Source organism: Oreochromis niloticus, linkage group LG3 (assembly GCF_001858045.2).
Source record: "Oreochromis niloticus isolate F11D_XX linkage group LG3, O_niloticus_UMD_NMBU, whole genome shotgun sequence".
Classification (NCBI taxonomy): domain Eukaryota; kingdom Metazoa; phylum Chordata; class Actinopteri; order Cichliformes; family Cichlidae; genus Oreochromis; species Oreochromis niloticus.
Window position 1 is genome coordinate 70,895,202 of NC_031967.2, and position 25,414 is coordinate 70,920,615.

Genomic DNA, 25,414 nt, shown 5'->3' on the forward strand with positions numbered 1-25,414 from the left:
CATCAGTGTCTATGGATCAATATTACTGCTGCACATGTTTAAGGCTGAGCTCATTTCAAATCCTTTCTATTGTGTTGAATCTGCAGTAATGCATCATATTCTATAAAATCATATGTTTGTAGTGGCTGTCCTGTGAGGACCACGTATCTCTAAATAAACAGCTGTTAATGAGCTCACAAACACAGGCCTACAGCTGGATTTGAAAAAGTCCATTCAATAGAAAATCAACAATCACAGCTGGATTCAAAGGCTTGAGCTCTGTGTGACATGGTTACCTGTCAGTATCTACAGGGGGATTCAAATATGAAGGAAACATGAAGGTGGTGCATTAGAAAAACTGCTGCTTTCAAGTGCAGAGCAACAAACTATTTGAACTGATCCAACTTTATTAACACAGACACAGATTTGTGGATCAGCTGCTGTTTGCTGCTATAGATATAATCCAGCTGATGTGGGAGAACTACATGTGACACTTTGATGCAGCCATGAATCTGACTGATTTCTTTCCATTTTCAAAGGTTGATGCATCAGTTAAAGTCCTTAAAAAGCTCAGAAATAAAGCGAAAGGTTGGTTAAAGCAAAGAGAGGCACTGGCAGCATTTAAGACACTAAACAAGAGAAACAGATCAGAGAGCATCAGACTGAATAAGTGGAATAAAGTGAAACAGAGAACTAACGCTCCCTAAGAATGGAGCTGTCAGAGGAAGAAAGCAGCAAACTGAAAGTCTCTGTTAGCTGCAGAGCTCTGAAACTTCACACAGCTTTGGATGATAACATGGAGAAAGGATGTGGAGATTTTCACAGTTCTGCTAGAAATCATCTTCTAGTTATTGTGACTCAGATATGACTGATTATAGACGAGGACCAAAGATGTCATGATCCTGGGCCATGTTGGCCCAGTATTCTTAGTTTTCGTGTGTTTTGTGTTTTGTTCTTTACTTGTGCCCTGGTTTCTAGGTTGTTCTGTTAAGATGCTCCTTATTTGATTACCCCCTGTGTGCTCCTCTGTGTATCTGTAGACCCTCGTTCCCCTCCTTGTGTTTTATTCCATGTTTTTCCCAGCCCGTTATGTCGTGCACTCTCTCCGCTTGTCTGAACCTCTGTACTTCCTGTTTTACTTTGACAGTCTCCCGTCAGTGTCGTGTTTACTACTCCTGCCATGTCTTGTTATGATTATCAGTGTCACCTGTGTTCCCCGTGTGCTCCCACTTCCCTCATTAACCCTCTGTGTATTTATGTCTGCGTCTCCCTCAGTTCTGGCCGTGTGTTTCTCCGTGTAATATGTTATAGTTTCCAGTTTAGTTTGTATGGTTTTCCTGTCCAGCAATAAAGCTGTGTTTTGAGTTCATTCCTGCCTCCGTGAGCTTGCGTTTGGGTCCACTTCCTGCCAGCCACACAGCCGAATCATGACAAAAGAAGGTTTTTACTGATGTTTGAACTGACTTAGCTTAGCCTGTGTTTTAGCCACATGCTAAACAAACACATGTTCAGAAACTAGAAGATGTTACCTTTCAGATGAAGTCTCACACATGAACTTTGCTCCTACAGTTCATCTGCTGAAGCTTTTACATTTGGCTGGAAATCAAAACAGCCACAAACATCAGACATGCTAACACTGTAACATTATTGGATGGAGCCCACTGAGACTGAACCACCATCATGGGTCTGACCTCTGACCTTTGACCTGTATCTACAGCACTGACCTCTGACTTTCAGCTCCACCTTTCTCTTCAGCAGGATGTTTCCCTCCCTGCTGTAGACGGTGCAGGTGTAGGTGGAGTTGTCTCCATCTGTGGGGTGTTTCAGGGTCAGACTGAGGTCTCCAGGTTCCAGTAAGTTTCTCTTCATCTTTGTTCGGTTCTTGTATTTATCGTCCTGTTCTTCAGGCTGGTCAGAGCCGTTCTCATACACGTGGACCTTCCTGTTGTCCTTGTCCTTCCACTCCACTTTAGCATCTTTAGGCAGGCAAACTGTGGTTTTGCAGATCAGCTGGACAGACTCCACCCCTGAGTCCACCCCCACCCAGGGGACTGAGGGGACAACAAAGCACAACATGAGCTGTAGTGAAGGTTACTAATGTTCTCCTTATGACCTGTTACAGTGGACTTATTCCTGTGCTTGTCCTGTTAGACCTCAGTGTAGACACAACATCTTACTACAAACACTAGAACACACCAGAGTTATTAAAGGAAATTCACTGCAATGGTTTGAATCATATCTGATAGATTCAAGTATATTCATGTAAATGAGGAGTTTCCTTTACACACAGCAATTATTCATAGATTTGTGTGATTGCCATGCAGATGATACACATTTGATTTTTATGATTAACACCTGTTAAATCAGTTACAGGCCTGTTTTAAAGAGACAATCTCCTGGATGACCTCTAATTTACTGGTTCTAAATTCATCACATTGATCCTGGACCTGTATATAACTAGAACTAACACATGCACATTAGTGTTTTTCAAATGATGTCAGTGACCACTGTGTGATCGCTGCAGTCAGACAATTAACTGGACAACTGGAAAAGAATCCACCTCATTACTGATGTAGAGCTGGCATGGAAATATTTTAATGATGTTTTGATAAGAATGATAAATAAACATGTCTCCATCATTACATTCAGAGTAATCTACAGAAATAATGCTTAATTTTGTCCTTAGAGTTCTGCAGAAATCATTAAACCTTCTAAAATTTAAAAAAAGCCAAATCAGAGTACTAGCTCTGAAAAAACATTAAACATCTTAATGATCCTAAACAATTCTGGAAAATAATATCATCTTATTACAGGGATATAACCACCAAGATACCAGATTTGTTTTAAAAGATTGATGTACTTTACTGAAAAATGTTTGAATGTTTATATCAGATTTCAAACAGCTTAATGAACAGGAGGCTCTCTGTAACAACTCAAACTCAGTCTGTGCTTCAATCCTTCGGCTTTTCTCCTCTGAATGTCCTGGAGGTCCACAGGACCTTAAACCTGTTGGATCCCCATGAATCTGCAGGACCAAATCAACCTGGTCCTTATTTTCTTAAAATGGCTGCAGATTGTTTTTGTATTTTTAGTTTTAGCTTTTGAACACTGGGTTCCCTGAAATATGGAAATCTACCAATGTTCTCTCTTTGATGAAAAGAGGTGATGTTAATAACTACAGGCCCATATCTAAATACTGTGTTTAAGTTTACAAAAGCTTATTAATGAACAACCCTAAGAATTTTACAAATTAATTATTTCCCAACATCAGGATTCAGTAAACAACACAACACAATAACTGCTGCTGTTAAAGTGGTGAACGACATCATTAATGCAATGGACTGAAAAAAATACTGAGCTGCTCTTTGTCTTGGCTTGTCGGAGGCTTTTGACACAGTTGTCCTGCCATTTTAGTAAACAGACTAAACAATATTGGTGTAGCTGTAAATGCTGTGAGTTGGTTATCAAATTATTTGTCAGCTAGAACACAGTGTGTCCAAAGGTGTTCCCCAGGGCTCCATATTAGGACCACTGCTCTTCTATGTATATAGATAAAAATGCTGCATTACATTTTTATTCAGATGAAGTACAAATCTTGAATTTCTACAGTCTGCCTCTGATGTTGTTCAGTCCCATTTGACTCAAATTAAGTTGGTGTTAAATTCAGATAAATTCAAGCTCAAGTTATTCTCAAGTGGCAAAGACTTGTTATCTACACTTTCTAAGAACAAAACCAGTCAAGGGATTGAAAATAAAAAATAGTCACATCTTATAAATATCTAGGTATCATTATAGATCTGTCATGGTCGTGGGTCAGTGACCCAGATGCAGACCATGACAAGATCATAATTTGTCATTTAAAGCTCACATTGAAAGGCTGCTGAACTGAAATTTATACTAAGTTTTCTTTGAGGCATAAATGTTGTTTCTTCTCCAAATGAGTAAACATTTCATCCATGTAACTTTTTACCTTTAGTGGATTACAATGATCTGCTTTTATGAATGCACCTGGTCAATAGTTAAAGAGTTAAAGGATTGGATTGAATAAAGAGGTTGGACACTTTCCATTATTGTGTTTTATATTTTATTACTGGCCGTGGAGGTCATGTATGTCACTGTTCTCTGTATGCTGCTGCTAAATGTCCAACTCTGTATATCTGAAGATTTTCTCATTGGTTGATTTTTATCTATAAATCTCTGTTTGGGTTTGTTCTTTCTTATTTGTGTGTATATGTGTGTCCTTAGAGTCAGAACAGAATTGGGGGAAAAAGCTTTTGAATAAGTTGCCTCTGTCCTCTGTTGCCTCTGGAAAAATCTACAGAAGGAGTTTAAAGTCCATTTTAAAGAAGTGAGAGAATTTCTCCATTTGATCAGTGTGAATTTTGTTATTGTTGGTTTTATAATGACCTGTTATTTTATAAGATTCATGATTCATGTTTGTGTTGTGGTTTTTTTCTGACCGTTGTTATGATTTGCACTATATAAAGAAAACTGAGTTCACTGATCAATGACTGAGTCTGAAGGAGGTTTTCTGACTTCTGGAACAAACCTGGAAGTTTCTCTTCAGCTCTCTGTATCAGCTGTATCAGCTTCTGGAACAAGTTTGTGTGAGCCACAGTCAAGGAGCCACCAGAGGACACCTGCTGACCATCGGCATTATGGGTAGTGTAGTAGGAGACACTCACCTGCCATCAAATAGTGCCGGAAATAAAATAAAAGACCTCCAGAAACCACAAGAAGAACAAGGAGAACCAGGAGAGCTGTGGCCCAAAGAGGAAACTGTTCTGTGGAAAATTACAAAAACAACATTACCTTTGAACTCTGACCTCAGTCCTGCACTGTACTGACCTCTGTCCTGCACTGTATCCTGGTTTTTATCTACATCTCTGACCTTTGACCTGCAGCACTACTTTCTGCTTCTGGATGTCTTTGTCCCTGTAGATGGTGCAGATGTATCCTCCACTGTCTCCATCTGTGGGGTAATTCAGGGTCAGACTGAGGTCTCCAGTTCTCAGCAGGTCTTCATTCATCTTTGTGCGATCACAGTAACGGTCGTCCTGGTGCTTAAGTCGGTCACTTCCATTTGAATACTCATGGACCATCATGATTTCTTGGTCAAATCTCATCCACTCCACTCTGGTGTCCTCCGGCAGGTCAGGTGTTGTGTTGCAGGGCAGGATGACAGAGTCTGATCCTTCAACGACCTCCACCTCCACCTGTTGGTCTGAGAGGACAGTAAACCAAAATATAAAAATTGCATCTGGAAAGTATTCCCAGTGCTTTACTTGTTCCACATTTTGTTATTCCAACATGGATTAGATTCATTTTCACCTCACACTTCTACACACACAATACCCGGGGATTCCCATGATGCGTTGAGTTTTTCATTTCCAGTCACCTTTCTCACTCACTATGTGTTAATAGACCTCTCTGCATTGAATCATACTTGTTGTTAATCTCTGTTTCTTCCACAGCATGTCTTTATCCTGTCTTCCTTCTCTCACCCCAACCGGTCACAGCAGATGGCCGCCCCTCCCTGAGCCTGGTTCTGCCGGAGGTTTCTTCCTGTTAAAAGGGAGTTTTTCCTTCCCACTGTCGCCAAAGTGCTTGCTCATAGGGGGTCATATGATTGTTGGGTTTTCTCTGTATGTATTATTGTAGGGTCTACCTTACAATATAAAGCGCCTTGAGGCAACTGTTGTTGTGATTTGGCGCTATATAAATAAAATTGAATTGAATTGAACAATACCTCACAATGACAGGCTACTGTTTAAATGATTGCAAATGTATTAAAAATAAAAAATGAGAATAACATGTAATCACTAACTTTGCTAAGTGCTTTATTGAAGCAACTTTGGCAGCAATTACAGCCTTCAGTCTTTCTCAGTATGATGCTGCACGTTTGGCACCTATTTTTAGGCATTTTCTTTATTCTTCTTTGCAGACCCTCTCAAACACCATCAGGATGGATGATTAGCGTCAGTGCAAAGGCATTGTCTGATCTCTCCAGACATGTTTGATTGGGTTCTTGTCTGGACTCTGGCTGGACCACTCAAGAACAAACACCACAAAGTGGTCGAGAAGCGCTCCTTTGTTATCTTGTCTCTATGTTCATTTTCCTGTTGGAAGATAAACCTTCACCCAGTCTAAGGTCCAGAGCACTGGAGGAGGTTGTAATTAAGGAGGTCTCTACACATTGGTGCATTCGGGAAAACTTTTAGTTCTTCCTCTGTAAAATGTCCCACAGCATGATGCTGCCACCACCAGTGGTGCCTGGTCTTCTTCAGACATGACACTTGGCATTCAGGTCAAAGAGTTCAATATTGATTTCATAAGCCCAGAGAATTCTTTCTCATGATCTGAGAGTCCTTCAGGGACTTTTTGGCAAACTCGATTCAATGCATACTGTCTCAGAGGTCTGCAGACAATTCCTTGGATTTCAAGGCTCGATTTGTGTTCTGACATGTACTGTCAACCATGGGACCTTACACAGACAGGTGTGTGCCTGTCCAAATCATGTCCAATCAACTGCATCTACCACAGGTGGACTCCAGTCAAGAAACATCTGACATATTATCAAAGGGAACAAGATTCAACTGAGCTCAACTTTTAGTGTCCCAGAAAAGGCTGTGAGTACTTCTGTACATCTGTTAATTTTAGCTTTCTTAAATACACCTGGACAAATTTTAAGCCAATGATTTTCCGTATTCATTATGGGGATTTTGTGCAGGTAGAATTTGGAGGTGAAAAACTGATTTCATCCATTTTGAAATAAGACTGTTACATAATAAAATGTGGATGAAATCAAGAGCTGAGAGTATTTTCCAGATGTTCTGTGACTAAAGAAGCAGATGCAGTCACACTGATTTTAATCATAGAATCGACCTGATCTGAGATCTGAGCATCTGAATGGGAAGGACAGCTACAGGCAGAAGATGGAGAACCAGCTTCAGCAAAACAACGCTGGTGAAGTCTGGAGAGGCCTCAGAACCATCTCGGGCCACAAACATCAGAACTCTCTGCCTGGGAGGGATGTGAGGTGGGCAAATGAACTTAATCATTTCTTCAACAGATTTGATTCATCCATGAGGCAGTCTCCAACATCGGCTGCAGACTCACCCACCCCCACTGCTGCTGCTCCACCTCTGACACCTCAGACACTTCACACCTTCTCTACTCACCCTGCTCACGCCTCCCCACCCCCAACAACAGCATCCAATACACACTCAACACAAGGCTCCAGCCTGTCTCTCTCAACCACCCAGGTTAGGAGGGAACTGAGGAGGATTAAAGCCAAGAAGGCAGCGGGTCCAGATGGCATCAGCTCGAGGGTCGTCAGGTCCTGCGCGGACCAACTGTGTGGGGTGATGGAGCACCTCTTCAACCTGAGCCTGAGGCTGGGAAGAGTCCCACAGCTCTGGAAAACCTCCTGTGTTGTACCAGTGCCAAAGACTTCACGGCCCAAGGACCTCAACAGCTACAGGCCGGTGACATCCCACCTGATGAAGACCCTGGAGCGGTTGGTCCTGGCTCAGCTTCGGCACCTTGTGAGCTCATTATTGGACCCACTTCAGTTTGCCTACCAGCCTGGCATTGGAGCGGATGATGCCGTCATTCACCTCCTACATCGTTCCCTCGCGCGCCTGGAGACCGCTGGGAGCACTGTGAGAATCATGTTCTTTGATTTCTCCAGTGCCTTCAACACTATTCTTCCCACGGTTCTGAAGGACAAGCTGGAGAATTCAGGAGTGGACCATCACCTCACTATCTGGATTCTGGACTACCTCACTGACCGACCACAGTATGTGAGGACTCAGGGCTGTGTGTCGGACAGGGTCGTCTGCAGTACAGGGGCCCCACAGGGAACGGTTCTGGCTCCGTTCCTCTTCACCATCTACACTGCAGACTTCTCCCACAACTCCACCCAGTGCTTCCTGCAGAAGTTCTCTGATGACTCTGCAATAGTCGGCCTCATCACTGATGGGGACGACAAGGAGTACAGAGGACTGACCCAAGACTTTGTGGACTGGTGCCAGCTGAACTACCTCCAGATCAACGCCAGTAAAACCAAGGAGCTGGTGGTAGACTTCCGCAGGCACAAACATCCTCCACTGCAACCACTGAACATCCAAGGTATGGACATTGAGGCTGTGGACAGCTACAGGTACCTTGGTGTTTATCTGAACAACAAACTGGACTGGACTCATAATTCAGACACCCTCTACAGGAAAGGGCAGAGCAGGCTGTACCTGCTGCGGAGACTCAGGTCATTTGGAGTGGGGGGCCCACTCCTGAAGACCTTCTATGACTCTGTGGTGGCCTCAGCCATCTTTTATGGAGTGGTCTGCTGGGGTGGCAGCATTTCTGCTGGGGACAGGAAGAGACTGAACAGGCTGATCAGAAGGGCCAGCTCTGTTCTAGGATGCCCTCTGGACACAGTGGAGGTGGTGAGTGAAAAATAAATATCAGTAATAAAGTCATTAAAATCTCTATTCTGCATGAAGAATATCAGGATAGATTGTGAGCCAAAACTGTGCCAGGTGCTCACAGTACTACTGTTAGTAATCACACTCAAGTAACAGTCATGTTGTGTTATTGTCTGTCCCTATTAGGCTTGTGAACTGTTGGTTTTCCTGCACATGTAAGAATTTCTGGATCAAATCATCCAGATTTAGTAGATACACCAAAAATTGTACCAATAAGATTCTATTTTCTCCTTCTTTGGTGTTCATTTTTTTGATGTTTCCAGAGTGGTTGCTTCTAGAGAACATTATTACTATTTTATCAGCTTTCAGTACTAGAAGGATCTTTTCTGTTACTCTTTAGTTTGACCTCTGACCTTTATAATCACAGGTGTTGGGTTTTGTACCTTTGACATGCAGCTGTATGTCTGTCAGTTTCAATTCATCTCTTTCATTTCTGATGGAGCAGGTGTAGTTGCCGCTATCAGTCAGTCTGGGGTTTCTCAGAGTGAGGCTGAAGTCTAAAATGTCCAGAGCATCAGGCCTCATTGATGTGCGCCCTCTGTAACGCTGGTGTTGCCCTTTCAGATCATCTGTTTCCTCTCGTCGTAGGTGGACAGATTTGGGGTTGAGATCATTGCGAGTCCACAGCACTGTGGGACTGTCCTCAGGTATAAAACCTGAGTACTCGCAAGGCAACAGGACAGATATTTCCCCCTCATACACCTCCACCACTGGAGCCAGGGCATGCTGGGAAACTGGAAGGAGACACAAGTATACACAACAAAAACATGTTTATGTATTTGCAGTGGATTTTTTCCTTGGGTTCATATAAAGTGGTTTCAGAAAGTGTATGTAACGTCACTCTCAGCCATGTTTTATGAAAAGTATTCAAACACGGATTCTTCCTATCCAACAAACACTGACTGAAAGGACGTCAAAGATGTTAACACATAACCTCACCATGCAACAACATCAAATGAGGCAGAAACACAGTCACACACAGAGAAAACAGTTCATTAGTAAATAAACATCTTAGTGTTACAACATAGAAAAGTGTCACCACTGACAATGTTACACACAACTGGCAACACAACCAGTTTTCATCTGTATCATTGGACACTTTTTTTTCTTCTTCTCTTTTGCCATAGTCATTAATCCTGTCAAACGTCACTACACTCTGGCAGGTTTGTGGTTCTATCAGGAAGAAACAGAGACGTCTGGAACACACAGATAGTTCATCTTAAACAGATATGAACTCAACTGTAACCCTGTGAGTGCCCTGCATGAAGTCCCAGAGGGAGTTATAAGGAATAAAGTCAAGTACAGTCAGTTTACATCCAGTAAACTCATGTTACAGACTTTATGTTGTCTAAAAGCACAAACAGCTGTGTCGTTGTGTTTGCATTCAAAGAGCGCTCTTACCGAGTACAAGGAGCAGGAGTGGCAGCAACATCTTCATCTCCAGTTAAAGTCCTGATAACAAATACACGCAGCAGCTGCTGCACTAAAGGTTTGGTCCTCTTACATTAGACAGAGAAAACCTGATAATTTCCTTTTGATCCTTCAAAATAAAATATTTTTTATAGCAAATGACGTTCACTATTAAACTCAGAGGAGAAACAACATGCAGTGAGGATGTGTGGTGCTGCTTGAGTCATGTGTCATATTTTGAAGACATAACTTTGTTTGTTTCTTCAGTTTTTATGTATTAAAGTAAAAAAAACAGTGCTGAACACAGAGTCATAAAAAGAATATATATGCATTGTGATTGAGCTAAAAGTAAATCATACTATATTGACAATGATTCAGAGTTTTAAAACAGAAAAATAAGTAATTATTTTGTAATAATTTGTCTATATTTTCAATCTCAGTATTTAAGTGACTCATCAGGAAGTTAGACCGTGACCGTTTGGATGTGGTGAAAAGAGGAAAAGAACATAACAGGAAAAGTGTTAGAAGTAAGAAGAGTGGGGTAAGAGTGAGAGGTGGAGGAAGGAGGGACAAGCCTGGACAACCGTATAAAAACACAGTGTCAGTATAGAACCTACTCATGTGTTAACCACACCTTACACCACAGGGCAGGGATCCTGCTGAAACACAGCTGGCTCCTTTAAATACAGAGGACTTACAGTGGTTTATAGTGGTGGTTACTCACCTCTGTATGGTCAGTCTGCTGACCTGTTTCTGTGTTTGCCTTCTTTGTCCTCTTTTGCTCCCAGGAGCCAGTTTTAGCCTGACTTACCTGCTGGGATTGTTGGACATAGAGACCGTGGATTTTCCCTTCTGAAAGACTTTTGAGTCCAGCCTGTAACTTCAGTTAAGACATTTTTTTTCTCAACCTAGACTCTGGTCATTTATAGATTTGATCATTCTTTAAACCTCAAACAGATTTTATTTTCATCTCATATTATTTTCTATGTTCTGTATCACTTTGAGTTTGTTTCCTTCTATTGTGAACATGACTGAGACGTGTTTGAGTCTTCAGGTCAAGCTGTCCTTTGTTTCCTTTGTAAGGCACAGGTAAGCAGTAAGTGGCTGACTTAACCCAGAAGACGACGAAACCACTTATATCTGTTTTTATGAATTACATGATGATGTGTGTTAATGCAGGAGTAATCTTCCATAATTAAATGAAGAATTCATTTTGCCCTGATACCTTACTAATGCCTCATGGTGTGTATTTATCATTGATATGCATGCATTTTCTTTTGATAGCCTCCAAAGCATTGTGGGAGCTGAAGTTTCACAACTCTGAGCATGTTCATTTAATAAATGTAATTTGCCCAAAAACAAACAAACTGAGAAGAAACATGTAAATATGAAACCATGAATATAAGAATATAAGAATATAAATCTTTAGAAGTAGTTCAAATTAATCCGTTTCCTTGCAGTCAGTCAAACTAATCAATGACTGATGCACCCTAGTTTATTACTGATATCAAGTTTCACATAGATCAGTGCTTCTCAAACCTTTCACAGTGAGTACCACCTCATAAAATATATGGCTCTTGAAGTACCAGCCTTATGACCCACATTAAAGTACAGTAGTATAGGTCTATTTAACACCACATACAGTTTACATGAGACAATTTTATTTCTTATATGAATGTTATTTATTTTAACTGTCATAAACAGGATGTGACATAATGATAATAACAACAACTGTACTGTCAAGCCATTGACCGTGGCTCAGGGGGTTGGGAAGCGTATTTGCAACCGGAAGGTCGCCGGTTCGATCCCCGGGCTCTCTGTCCTGGTCGTTGTGTCCTTGGGCAAGACACTTTACCCTACCGCCTACTGGTGATGGCCAGAGGGGCCGATGGCGCGATATGGCAGCCTCGCCTCTGTCAGTCTGCCCCAGGGCAGCTGTGGCTACAACTGTAGCCTCCACCAGTGTGTGAATGTGAGAGTGAATGAATAGTGGCATTGTAAAGCGCTTTGGGTGCCTTGAAAAGCGCTATATGAAATCCAATCCATTATTATTTCCTCTCCGATGCAGAGCGGGCTGAGAAACTCCTCTCTTTCTCGGGCCTGGGTGATGGTACCGCTCTCGAGCTCGCAGAGAGCACGCTGTCCTTGTTAGGAATGGATGACGCTGGATTCCTCTTTACTCATGTCTTCCTCTGACAGTTATCGGCACCAGTGTGAGCTGGCTCATCAACTCCCTGCTGCTGGTCTCAAAGGATTATCGCTCTTCTGGCTACTAGGAGCTTCAGCATCCAGGTGATAGTTCCGACAGCATCTCCTGCACTCCCACCGATTCTCCTGGGGGACTCCGACTCATCGATGGTGGTTGGGATCACGGCACGGAGGCAGCGTGAAAAAGGGCTGTGTTTTTACCATCAGCATTTTGGCCAGCTTGCAGTTTTAAGGCCAAGGGAAACGAACCCACCAGCACTCTGTAGCGGCCACGACCGCTGGCAATAAGGAAAGGCTGCTCTTCATAGAGGACTCACGCTCGCGGAAACGTTTTCTGGTCGACTCCGGATCCCAGAGGAGCCTCGGGAACTCTCGTGTCATCTTTGCATACCTCCACAATGGTATATTATTTAATCTTAATTTTGGGGGGCGGGGGGATATTTCCCACGTACCACCACAGGGAGCCCAAGTACCACCACTGGTACGTGTACCACAGTTTGAGAATGACTGACATAGAGTTTATCTTCTTACACCAGCTGCTGTTCACAGTGAAGAAAGATGATGTCCAGGAGAGATGTGGAGAAGATGAGAAAGCTCCATCAAGGACACAGAAACTGTTAGCGTCCACTCGTCACCTCAGTCAGAGTCAGCACCAGGAAGTCCAAACTAACTTCATCTGTTCTCATGTCTTCATCTCAGTCCTTACTGTGCTCAGCTTTGTTCTAAAGAAAATACAACACGGCTTCATTTACAGCAGAAAAACTCATGATGAGTTTACAGGCTGACTTTAATGTGTTTCTACACATGCTTGTCCTCTGGTCATGTGATCATGTGGTTTGTAGGAACGCTCCTTTTCCTCAGAGGATCCACCTGTGCTTCCTCTCCTCTCTCCTCCACCTGTTACAGTGAGGGAACGTCCTCCATGATGGAGGAGCTGCTGGAAAGTGCTGAGAGTTTCCTCCAGAGTGAGACCTCTGTCACAGTTCAGAGGATCTACGGCAGCAGAGACCTTCATGGACACTAAGGCTACGTTCACACTGCAGGTCTTAATGCTCAATTCCGATTTTTTGATCAAATCCGATTTTTTTGTCTGCTTGTTCACACTACAAATAAAATGCGACAGCAAAGGCGCTCTAATGTGAACGCTAAAAGCGGTCCGCATGCGCAAAAGAAGATGTCACACACAACGTGCTCTGTTTAGACCCAGAGCAAACAATATTGTTTGACTGATGGCCCTTAATATAAAGACTTCAGAATTTTTGCTTTAAGTTATTTTGTTATTTACATAATAATGTATATAACCTAATAATTATCCTTATTGCAGTTTTAGAGAGGAGCGGTGCTTCAAAGAATAGTTGCAGATTTCTGTCAGAATCTGCAGATTATACAGTACAAATAAAATGTTCACGTTGTCTTCCCAACAGTTTCACTAACATCTACACTGGATGGCCGGGAAGCGTTCACGATGTCTTCTCCGGCGCTGATAATTGGCGTCTGTCTTGTGTCAGTGACGTAAAAGACAGATTTAATGCGACATGACCGTTCAAACAGCAGTCGCTTTCTAAAACATCAGATATGTATTGGATTCAGTACCACATACGAAAGTGACCCAGATCGGATTTGAAAATATCGGATTTGTGCCGTTCACACTGTCATACCAAGATCGGATATGGGTCGCATAGGGTCAAAAAAATCAGATTTGATGCACTTTCGCCTGCAGTGTGAACGTAGCCTTAAAGTCTCAAACACACAACAACAACATCACACTGACTCCACTCTGACATCACTGATCAATAATCAAAGAACACACAGATCAAACTGATTGATCAGCCATCAGAGGAGTCGGATCAATCAGGGTTCGTACGCTTTTTTCAGGGTCAAATTCAAGCACTTTTTAAGCACTTTCAAGATCCGTTTTTAAGCTTTTCCAGTACCCCCCGCCGCACCGCCCCGCCAAAAAAAAAAGAGAATGCATGTTTCAATTTGCATCACCTCAGTAAGACCATGTGAAAAGACACCTTAGCTCCCCTTTTGTTAGGACATAGAAAAACGCACCACACAAAAATACTGCAAAAGGAACGGTCACCTTATATACTTAGTGTATAAACTCAAAATGCACATTTCACTTAAAAATTAAGATGTGCAAATGTGAACAAATCAACTTGTTAGAGATATTCTTCTCCTGTTGAAAAAAGAAAAACGAAAAATAAAGAAATAAGTCTAGATATTGATGCTTCTTTCCTGTGTGACAAAAAAATAGGAGACAGATGTTTGTTTGTTTTTTAAGTTATTTCCCAATAAAACTGTTTTATTGCTAACTACATTGCTGTCTGTATTATTCCTGAAGTCCTAAATGATCACCTTTAAAGTGTTTGTGCTAATAACATCAAGTCAGACAGGCATGGAGAACAGCACTGACTGTTTAAGTAGTTTAATGTGTAGGTGGCGATAAACACATTTTGAATGAAAGCCGGGGAACCTTGGTAGCACAGAAACAAGTGGCTATTCTTTGTGACCATATGGATCACTCATATTACCATTATTTCACCCAAAGGCACCAAATTAATACGCAAAAAAGCTGCAGCAATACACACAAATATAAACAGTACTTGGTGACAACTTTGCTTTTAGCCGTTAACCCTCTGGGGTCCAGGGTATAATTGGCCGTTTTTGACTACTTTTGATTTGGCCTCTATATTTCACCTTTAAAAACTGTTTATCTTGCCAATCTGTTATTATCTCATTTTGACATAATGTGTCAGCACAATTTATCTAAATTCAGACAAAATTTAAAATACAAGTAGAAAGTGATATTTTTGACTGTATAAACCACAAGCATGTTTAAGGAATCATTTTCATAACTTGAAATGCAAATAGAAATTGGACATTTTTAAAAAATATGAACAAGTTTTGCAAACAACAAAGTTATATAGTACTATTTACCTAAAAATGCAGCCAAGGCTCAGACGTTTTTTATATAACCATTCAAAACTATTTACAGAACAATCAGCTGTGCTGTTCGTCAAATAAGAAGGCACACAAATTATTTATGCAACTCCAAAAAATAGTTAGTGTCCACTATAACACAGATGAGAACAGCACAGGGATAAATCCTGCAGGTCTGACAGCAGGTGTGTCACTCAGCGTTTACACTGCAAACTGCCTTTGGTGGCTTTTTTGCAGCAACTGTAACGTTCACTAGTAGAACTGACACACAAAACAATTCGACTACACTACACACTAACTACACAAGACAACACACTGGGCGTTTCTCAATATGCGTACTTGTGCGTACTTGCGTTCTCGTGTACTCGTGATACGTCATCAGTCGGAGACCAAGTACTGTTCCAGTTCGAAGTACGCATCACGCCAAGAACGCGAAAAAGTCCCGGATGTGTTCTCGATCCGCCCATTTTATCGAGCATGCATCGGTGTAGACTTGGGACAGCTATATATCCCAGAATGCATTTCGTCCAAAACTCAACAGCGGACTCCCGGCACATCGTCCCCCCCCCTCCCCTCTAACTACTCAGGTTAAAGAAACTCCAGCAGCTGTCTATAGTATTGAGTGTCCACTAGAATAGAAATAAAAGCGTTCTAACATCTCACCTGCTTGTTTTTATTAAGGTATGTACACGTATGTACATGTACACTATTTTTATTAATAGAGGTTTCACTACTGAGGTTAAAAATGATATATAAGTCACTTAGATCACTTCTAAATGTTAATGTTTGGTTTATTTCAGTGTTTTATTTGTTCCTGAGTAAACCGGTTTGGCTGTGATTAAAGTTAAGCTTCATAACATGTTACTCACAGTTAAATTAGGAGGGGACGGCAGTAAAAACTCCGGACCTGTGACATCATCACGTACGCTGGTACAAATCACGAGTCCGTGCTCGCGTACTTGAGAATTGAGAGACGGCCCACGAGTCCGTGCTCGCGTTCTTGGCGGGTACGTACTCCCGTGCCTTCTCGGCGAGTACGTACTCACCGAGAACGCGAGTACGTACTCGCGTACTTGGGCATTGATAAACGGCCATCAACTTGAGACTCCAAACACGATAAACGTCACAAATCTCTCACGTATCAAAACTCTCTCTCTCTTTATCGCTCTCTCTCTTCCCTCTCTTCCCAAACAACCAAATACCACATGTTGCCGTATCATTTTTTGATTGGTCGACATGGTACATTTTTCCACCAATAGGCAAGGAGTGTTTTTTTCTTTTTTCACTCACAAGCAAAGCGTTTGCTAGCGCTCTCCATAAAAAACGCCGTTTTTACCGTTTCTTCCCGGAGTAAACGCCACTGTTTTATTCAGAATATACCCCCCCCAAAAAACATCGGTTTTACGTGGCCTATCAACACAATTTAAAAACTGGTATATAGTTTGAAGTCCGCACGTCGACCCAAGTTGAAATGGAGACTCTGGGTCCGTCGACCCCAGAGGGTTAATCAGAAAGCCTTAAGTTAGCTAGTTATGTACCGGGCTAATGTTTAAAGCTTTCACTTGAGTAAATTAACTCATGTTACTGCTAAGTAATATTAGCTAAGTTCACAGCATATTCCGTAATAGCGCTGCCATACTGCATCACACTCAGTGCATTTCAATCATTTCTCCAGCGAGTTTGACAGCTAGCAAAATAATAATCATAATTTTTTTTTTTTTAAAATAGCATGTGTAACGTACGCGTACTGGAAAATTATTTACTAGGACTTACCTATCATGCGACCAGAGAGCGCAAACTCCGCCATTGTTGTTTTCCATCATTAAAAACATTAAAAGCATTAAAACAGCAACCTACAGGTATGTTAGCGCACTCATCCCCGACTGTCCGAGGGAGGGGCGGGGTTACATATTGAAACAGACGCAAGGCAGCCCAGGCGGGGAAATTTTGCTTTTGCTTTTTGCAACTCATTTTATTTCTCTATCTGATAAGAAAACAATTCAATCAGATAGCTATTTATTGTGAATGAAATACAGTTACATTTTCAAGCACTTTTAAGCACCACATCTGAAATTCAAGCACTTTCCAGGATTTCAAGCATACGAACCCTGCAATAATCAAAGAACACACAGATCAAACTGATTGATCAGCCATCAGAGGAGTCGGATCAATGGAGCTGCTTCTGTTCCTGATGTCCCCTGTTTGATCCTGGACCTGAACTCTCCCTGCAGAGGAGACACAAGACAGTCAGACACACACACACACACACACACACACACACACACACAGACACTAACCTTTGACTCTGAGCAGCACAGTTTTGTATCTCTGGATCTTCCCGTAGACTCTGCATCTGTATCTCCCACTGTCTCTCTCTGTGGGGTGTTTCAGGGTAAGACTGAGGTCTCCAGTTTTCAGCAGGTCTTCATTTATCTTCGTTCGGTCTCTGTAATCCTGGTCCTGTTCTTCAGGCTGGTCAGAGCTGTTCTCATACACGTAGACCTTCCTGTCATCACTGTCCCTCCACACCACTTTAGCATCTCCAGGCAGGCAAACTGTGGTTTTGCAGGGCAGCAGGACAGACTCCACCCCTGAATCCACCTCCACCTTGTAAACTGTGAGGACAACAAAGCACAACCTGATGACATCAGCAGCAGCTGTGATGGTCACATGACCTCCCTGTCCCCTCCTTGTCTTCTAGTCTCAGTCAGATTGTGTCTCAGTTTGTTCCTGATGTGTTCCTGACTCGTTCTTTGGTAACTAGTCTGCAGCGTCCTGTAAAGTGCTGCAGACATGTTGGATGAAGAGCAGAAGAACAGACAGGCTGAGCCTCCACAGTCGGCCATGTCTCACACACATCAGCACAGAAACCATGAAGATCTCATGTGTCTGCTCTGAACATCTGAAGCTCTCCACCACATGACTGAGCACAACTCAAGGAGGAACATTTACTGAAGCTGCTGCAACATTTACTGTCAGCACATGTTTCCATGTCAGCCTGCTGTTTACCACCACAGAAGAAGAACAGCTTGTCCACATGCAGCCTCTGTGTCAGATCAATGCAGTGAAGCACACACACTGTTTAGTAAAGTCATGTTGTGGAGCTGTTTCACTGATCAATGACTGAGTCTGAAGGAGGTTTTCTGACTGACAGGAACAAACCTGGAAGTTTCTCTTCAGCTCTCTGTATCAGCTGTTTGTAACTCTCAACTCTTTCAGCTTCTGGAACAAGTTTGTGTGAACCACAGTCAAGGAGCCACCAGAGGACACCTGCTAACCATCGGCATTATGGGTAGTGTAGTAGGAGACACTCACCTGACATGAAATAGTGCCGGAAATGAAATAAAAGACCTCCAGAAACCACAAGAAGAACCAGGAGCACAAGGACAGCTTTCACCCAGGATGGAAATGGTTCTGTGGAGGAATATAAAATATAACAACATGAAAACTGAACTCTGACCTTAATCCTCTGCATTGACCTTTGGTCTTAATCTGCATGTCTGACCTTTGACCTGCAGCACTACTTTCTGTCTCAGGATGTCTTTGTCCCTGTAGATGGTGCAGATGTATCCTCCACTGTCTCTCTCTGTGGGGTATTTCAGGGTCAGACTGAGGTCTCCAGTTCTCAGCAGGTCTTTGTTCATCTTTGTGCGACCACAGTAAAGGTCATCCTGGTTCTTAAGGTTGTCGCTTCTGTTTGAATACACATGGACCACTTGGTCAGCGTGAGTCCACTCAACTGTGGTGTCCTTGGGCAGCTCAGGTTTTGTTTTACAGGGCAGGATGATGAAGTCTGACGTTTTCCACATTGTCACCTCCTCTTGGTCATCTAGTATGAGTACAAGAACCACATTATCACCATAAAAGACAGTGCAGTATAATTGTGGTGGTAACTGGAGCACAATGAACATGTATATCCCTGACATCTGACTCTATCTTTTTACTGGTGAAGATATCTGAGTGAAAAAAATCCAACTACCATAATTGTCGGGCTATAAGCCGCTACTTTTTGCACAAACTTTGAACCCTGCGGCTTTTAGTCAGGTGCGGCTTTTCTATGTATTGTCCATGATTTTTGTCATATCATAAGAGGATTTGTTTTTTTGTTCCGCTGTTGTACGGCACTACGTTGCCTGGTGGAAGGGCATGTGATCAGACACACAGTATCGGGGTTCAAGAGTGGTATGTTGGTCACATGTCCGTCCGCCAGGCAACATAGTGCCGTACGAAGTAGCGCGAAAAACAAACTTCAAAGTAGCACTACGCGTTCAGCGGGAGGTGTGGATGACGAGCGGCGATAAACTTGCGAAAAGCAAGTTATGCTGAACTCCACCGGTGGATTCTGACACTAAAAGCAAGTGTCCTGGACCTGACAACATCTGTGGACAGGTACTGAGAACTTGTGCTGATCAGCTGAGTGGGATTTTTCACCATATCTTCTCACTTTCTTTAGAGCTACAGACAGTACCTAAGATTTGGAAACATGCCGTCATTGTTCCAGTTGCTAAGGGCAGTTCTCCTAAGGTACTGAATGATTTTAGGCCTGTGGCTCTGACTTCTTTAGTGATGAAGTCATTTGAGAAGATAATTAAGAAGGAGATTTTAATGCATGTTGAACACCATCTTGACCCCTTCCAGTTTGCCTATAGAGCAGGGAGAGGTGTGGAGGATGCTGTTGTCACACTCCTGCATCTCTTGTATAAGCATCTTGAGGCCCCCCACACCCATGCAAGATTATTATTTGCTGACTTTTCATCTGCATTTAATACAATTCAACCCTTCTTACTTGCTGACAGGCTTTACAATCATTTTAAACTTGACACTAGTCTGGTCGGCTGGGTGACAGACTTTCTGACTAATAGGTCACAATGTGTGAGGGTGAATCATGTATTTTCTGATGTGCTCTCCTCCTCTACTGGATCACCCCAGGGTTGTTGCCTCTCTCCCCTTCTGTTCATTCTGTACACAAATGAGTGTCGCAGCAATTTCTCGAACAGACATATCCTGAAGTTTGCTGACGACACAGTAATCGTCAGTCTTCTAGTGGGGGATGAGTCAGGCCATGGACAGGTTGTAGATGATTTTGTGAATTGGTGTGATGAGTCCTTCCTGTCACTTAATGTGTCAAAAACTAAAGACATGATTATTGATTTTAGGAAGTCCTCTTATAGCTCATCACCCACTATCATTAAAACTGCCGATATTGGGATAGTTGAGAGTTATAAATATCTGGGTGTGGTACTTGACCATAAACTGTGTTTTGAATCTCATGCTGATGCCACTACTAAAAAAGTTCAACAAAGACTGTTCTTTTTAAGGAAAATGGGATCTTTTAATGTCTCATCTGAGATGTTGTCTTTGTTTTATAGAAGTTTTATTGAATCTGTGATGTCTTTTTGTATCGCTGCCTGGTTTGGTAACCTGACAGTGAAGAATAAGAATCGGTTGGGACTTCTGGTAAAAACCGCTAGCAAAATTTCAGGGCGCTGGCAAGATGGACTTTTGGCCATCTACAATAGAAATGTGCTTAGAAAGGCTCATTCTATTATTAATTGTGTGAACCATCCACTTCACAGCGAGTTTGAGTTGTTGCCTTCCGGCCGCCGTTTTAGGGTACCTCCGAGGAGGACAAAAAGACTCCAGGTCTCTTTTATCCCTACTGCATCTTGTCTCCTTAATGGCAAATAACTGTCCTTGAACCTTCTATCATTATTATTGTTATTATTATTTATAGTATTGTTCTGTTCATTTTTATCCTGCTGCTAAACTAATTTCCCCTTGTGGGACAATAAAGAAATTGAATTGAATTGAATTGAATTGAATTGAATTGGAACAGTGTGAAAACATCCACGATCACCAACGGATTTCGAAGGGCTGGACTGCTGCATGATGGAGAGGAGGACACTGCCACGGCCCTTCTGAGGGTGTTCGACTCTGACACTGACAACGAGGATTTCTTTGGTTTTGAAAGTGACAACAAAGGAAAGAAGCTGAGAGTGGATGACGTAGCCATCCTGAGCCTGTTCGTATCCGACACTGGAGAAGAGGACTTTGGTGGTTTTAGTGCGCAGGAAGAAGAGAAAGATGGTGGTGAATGACTGACTTTTCTTCTTGTTAAAGCCGTGTCACTGCACCTGAGCCTAAAAGGTAGTCCGAATCTATTTTTCTGGTGTGCTGTAGGTTATTGTTATGTACTACATTTGTTACTCATGTATGAAGCACAGTACATGTTTCGTACTTGTAATTACCGGTACTTGTACATATACCTAAAAAGTTATGCAAATATGTACCCCTAATTTGTTTTTCAAAATATTAATAAAAGGGATGTCTCCAAACAGCCATCTCTTTCCTGACAATTCCCTTTGTGCATATTCTCTTACATATGATAAGTCAACATTGAAACACCTGCGGCTTTTAGTCAGGTGCGGCTAATGTATGTACAAAACAGGATTTTCCCCTGATTTTAGCTTGTGCGGCTAATATTCAGGTGCGCTTTGTAGTCCGGGAAATACGGTACTTTGTAATATTTACATAGCACCAGTCTTCTCTTGTTGAATTTCAGGGTAAAGAGTCTACAATATCTCAGAGAACTGACAATCTCCACTGAGCAGCACTGAAGCACTAAAAGGAGATCTTCAACAGAACCAGGCTGAAGGAGGGGGCAGCTGCTAACTGCAACTGGTTGGAGGGTGAGGGGGACAAAGAAGATAAAAAAGGGTGTAGGAGGGGCAAAACCCCAACCTATTGAAGAGTGACAGTACAATTTAATATGGAACGCCAGGACTGCCATAATGAATTACTTAAATACACCATTAAATAATTAATTAAATGTGGCAATAATTAATTAAAATGGGAATTAATTAATTAAATAAATAGTTATGACACATGTAATTAATTAATTATTGACACATTTAATTAATTATTTATGTATTTCACATTTTAATTAATTATTGACACATTTAATTAATTATTTATGTATTTCACATTTTAATTAATTATTGACACATTTAATTAATTATTTATGTATTTCACATTTTAATTAATTATTGACACATTTAATTAATTATTTAATGATATATTTATTTATTTCATTTTGGCAGTCCTGGCGCCTGGCTCTCATCATGAATTAATTTTATCTGTCAGCCTCACCCATCAAACTCACGGGGCGGGGTTAACGCTGCCCATGCAGCTTCTCTAACATTTGATTGGTTGCCGTGCAATGTAAGTCAAAACAGGTCGATCCTAGATAATCGATTGCTTCTGTAGACTTGAGGCAGCCAGGTATCCCAGAATGCGTTTCAAATCACAGGCAGCAATGGTGGTGGTGTAGTTTTAAAATACCCCGTTTTTCTGTCACCAACTACACTTTTAACAGTGTTTTAGCCGCGAATGTCGCGCCGTAATCTTCACATGTCTGGTCAGGTTGTCAACATAGAACATGTTTGCAAAAGTGCTCAGATGTTTTCAGAGATTTCAGTAGCTCTGCTAACAGTCAGCATGCAGAGTGCACCGAGGGGGTTACGTCAACCGGTTTGTTTACATATTCCACTCTCCGTGTTCCACATGTTGCATTCGCAGATTCGCATTTTCACCGAACGATCGTCTCTTTCCGCCTGGTCTTGTGTCTCTGTGCTTCTGTAACATAAAGAACGAGCTGACATGTTTCTCAGGACACCAGCGATCAGCTCAGCAGGCCCTCAGTTTACCTGCATGCGTCCTCCTCACCTGTCAGCTGTTTAACTGCTGCTAATTCAAGAAACACGCCCACGTTACCTGGTGATAGTCACAGTTTAACTGGGCAGCCGGTGCTTGATATAACGCAATGTCAGCGCATTTTTCTGCACAACATAAGTAAATATAGTATTTTTCCCGAGCGCAGAGCTGCTGGAGCTTGTTTCCTTACAGAGGACTTTATAGGCGAACCCACTTTATCGGCAGCTGATGTCCAATCACCGCACACAGCTTTGAAACCTCACCTGAGTTTTAGCTCTCAGTGGTTAAACGCTGGACTTAATTCACTCAGGTTTTGTCTGTCGGGTCACGTTTACTTCGCTGTTTTATTTACAACTGAGCAAATCGGTTTGGCTCAAATTAAAGTTACGTTTCATAACTGCAGAGTTTTACAGACGTTTAATGGTTCATTGGCACATGTGTTAGACTGAACTATTCGCTTTCTTTATTTGGTGTGTTTCGGATTTAACAGTGAATTTTGAGATTAAACTGACTTTTAAAATGTTTTTATACAAAGAGGAAAGAGAAGGCGCATTTCCACCGAGAGGAGCAGAGTTTGCAACAGCATGTTCATAATGCAGACTGCAACCTGGACAGAAATATTATATCATCTGTTTTTAATAGTTATTTAACTGTATTCTAAGCACCAGCTATGTTAGAATTTTTAGAGTTTACTTAACTAAAAATAAATGAGCTTAACATATAATTTGTGTGATTTCTCTCTCTCTCTCTCTCTCTCTCTCTCTCTTTTTTTTTTTTTTTTTTTTTTTTTGCTTTTTCGGTCATGTTATGTTTAACTGTAAAAGGTTTGTTACAAACTGTGAAACACATCGTGCAGACTTCTGCATGTTAGAAGAAAACTAATACTGCTCATGAATGAGACTAAAGGCAGGAAGGTGTCCTTTAAAACTAAACATGTTAATAGGACCTCCCTATTTATATCGTAGTTTATGATATAGCACGTGTATTTCAGTAATAGCCTACTGATTTCAGCAGCTCACATGGGCGTTATCTGTGATACTCCTTAACTATAATTTATCCAAGTTAACGTCAGTTAACCATTCAGACAGTTCTTTTGCAATGAAAAACATAAACACCCATGCTGCGTAATGTTTACATTATAGCTGCTTATGCAGTAACCATGGTAACCACGGACTCTGAGCGGCTGGATCGACGGAGGTCAGACAACAATTTTACATGTATGATCTTAAAACAGGACACAGCCACTATACGTGCTGGCCTCATATCAAATGTAAACGCAGACTGAGTCTATGTTTGACGTTTGCTTTATATCTAATCTTCCTCTCAAACATTTAAACAGCAGCGAGTCTGCAGCTGAGGGAATACAAACTCAAATTGTCGGAACAGGTTCGATCGTGGATTCATTTGGTAATTCATTAAATGTATAAGTGTTATTCTAATCTGCTGCTGAGTCTCTTACACTGATGAAAATGCAGATAACACAGATCACGAACACCTGTTCAACCAATCACTTTCATTCCACTTTGATCTGCGACAAACTGACGGTTCGTCTCTGTTACAGTGTTTCGTTAGACTGCTATGTTTTTGTGTTCTTTATGCTGTAGATTTTCACGTCTCTGGAATAGTTGGCAGTATTAAGGATGCTTTTCTGTAAAATCATATTGATATGACCCGTGACATATTCGTAGATGACAGTTAGATAGTCAGCTGGGAAACTCTGTGTTAACTCAGAGATCTGAAGATATCGTGGAGAGATGCTGATCTTGCTCCGTGGTGTACAGGTCACCCTCATGATTAATATTCACAATAAAAATATTAGCCGAACATCATGAAGTCTGTATGTGTTTCATAGTGTCGAACAACCTTTGTACAGTTAAAGCCAGCAGTTACTACATGACGGAAACACCAACGTTTTCTCTTTTATGCGTTTATACGCAGGTCACGCTGATTACTGAACAGAAACCCAAAGATCAGCTGTTAATCGAATTTATTTGCTCTCTCTCCTCCTTAAACATGTTTTTAATGTTAGTTATAATTCAGAATTGGCGACTGAAACACGTAGGACACATAAGAACATCAGGAAATAAAACCCCGATAAATATAACCTCAGTAAAAGAAGTCAGTGTCAGCGGGGGTTATTACAGCTGTGTACCGGGGCCTGCGCTTTGTCGGCGGTAACAACAGCTCGATTGCTTGCGAGGCGAGCGGGTCTATCCCACGCTTTGCCGTGAGACTGGGCAGACATCTCCGAAATCATCGAAGCACTTTTGCAAAGAGGCTGTATCTTGACAAACCGATCAGACATATGAAGATTAAACCACTACATTCTCGGCTAAAAAAATATTAAAACGGTATTTGGTGACACACAAACAGGGTTTTTCAAAGTTCAGTTCTGCCGGTTGTTGTGGGCTAAAAACAATGGCCACCAGGCCAAAGCAATGGTTTTGAGTCGATCAGCGTTAACCCCGCCCCCTGAGTTTGATGGGTGAGGCTGACAGATAAAATTAATTCATGATGAGAGCCAGGCGCCAGGACTGCCAAAATGAAATAAATAAATATATCATGAAATAATTAATTAAATGTGTCAATAATTAATTAAAATGTGAAATACACAAATAATTAATTAAATGTGTCAATAATTAATTAATTAAATGTGTCAATAATTAATTAAA

General features: G+C 41.7%; 1 protein-coding gene across 3 annotated transcripts in view; it reads right to left on the bottom strand.

Annotated features, from left to right (window-relative positions):
- Positions 1-402: 402 nt before the first annotated feature.
- LOC102078666 (uncharacterized) overlaps positions 403-25,414 on the bottom strand; it is a 32,483-nt gene continuing 7,471 nt past the window's right edge. Inside the window, exons 1-5 of one of the 3 annotated variants that reach the window (XM_019357150.2) lie at positions 9,867-9,984; positions 8,849-9,199; positions 4,871-5,203; positions 4,665-4,763; positions 403-2,030 (exon numbers count right to left, since the gene is read on the bottom strand). In XM_019357150.2, coding sequence (XP_019212695.1) covers positions 1,624-2,030; positions 4,665-4,763; positions 4,871-5,203; positions 8,849-9,199; positions 9,867-9,903 — 1,227 coding nt within the window. In that variant the 5' untranslated portion in view covers positions 9,904-9,984 and the 3' untranslated portion in view covers positions 403-1,623. Of the gene's footprint in view, positions 2,031-4,664; positions 4,764-4,870; positions 5,204-8,848; positions 9,200-9,866; positions 9,985-17,040; positions 17,255-17,326; positions 17,645-18,344; positions 18,444-18,534; positions 18,859-25,414 lie in introns of those variants that run through there. The other 2 variants (XM_019357151.2, XM_025904228.1) reach the window with 2 other exon arrangements.